The sequence below is a fragment of the Suricata suricatta genome, chromosome 10, assembly GCF_006229205.1.
Source record: "Suricata suricatta isolate VVHF042 chromosome 10, meerkat_22Aug2017_6uvM2_HiC, whole genome shotgun sequence".
Classification (NCBI taxonomy): domain Eukaryota; kingdom Metazoa; phylum Chordata; class Mammalia; order Carnivora; family Herpestidae; genus Suricata; species Suricata suricatta.
Window position 1 is genome coordinate 67861791 of NC_043709.1, and position 622 is coordinate 67862412.

Below are 622 nucleotides of genomic sequence, written 5' to 3' on the forward strand. Positions count from 1 at the left end.
GAAACCCCGCTCACCGATATCCCCGTCGTCGTCCTCCTCCTCCTCCTGATCCATTTCTAGCAGAACGTCCCGGATCATCATTTGCATGACTCCCCCAGAAGGTGGTTCCGAACTTGGCGCGAAGTTGGGGGGGGCTCCCCGGTTCCGGTCCGCCGCGGCTCCGGGGGGGCCCTGCGTGCCGGCGAGGACCGCGGGGCGCGTCTGGCTCCCGGCTCAGGGCCCGCAGTGCCCAGCCCGCGCTCCTGGAAGCCAGCCGACCCGAGCCCTGCGCCCCAGACGCACCACTTACCAGCCGAGCGGGGCCAGGCCACTGAGCATGCCCAGTGCAAGAGCCCGGGCTCGCTGCGGAATGATTAAACTTCCCCAGGGTTTATTAGCTCTCGGAAGGAAGTCGGGACGCGAAGCGTAGTCTGCGTTCGCGTTCTGCCCGCGAGTGACCTCGGGGGAGCGGGGCGGGGGAAGCACGCGAGGGTGGGAGTGGACAGGGTTCCCCGAATGTTGCCTGCAAACCAGGCAGCTTTCTGTTCTAAAATCGTATGGACACATATGGGCTTGCTTTCTTTGACGTGTTACTGCCTCTGCAGTAAACACCACTACAGCTCAGGTGAAGAACCCTGAGGAC

The 622-nt window shown here is 64.0% G+C and overlaps 1 protein-coding gene across 2 annotated transcripts in view; it reads right to left on the minus strand.

The window, feature by feature from the left end:
* ANO6 (anoctamin 6) overlaps window positions 1–354 on the minus strand; it is a 193078-nt gene extending 192724 nt beyond the window's left edge. For both annotated transcript variants that reach the window (XM_029954242.1, XM_029954241.1), the window contains exon 1: window positions 15–354. In XM_029954242.1, coding sequence (XP_029810102.1) covers window positions 15–87 — 73 coding nt within the window. In that variant the 5' untranslated portion in view covers window positions 88–354. The remainder of the gene's footprint in view (window positions 1–14) is intronic.
* Between the last annotated feature and the right edge of the window lie 268 nt (window positions 355–622).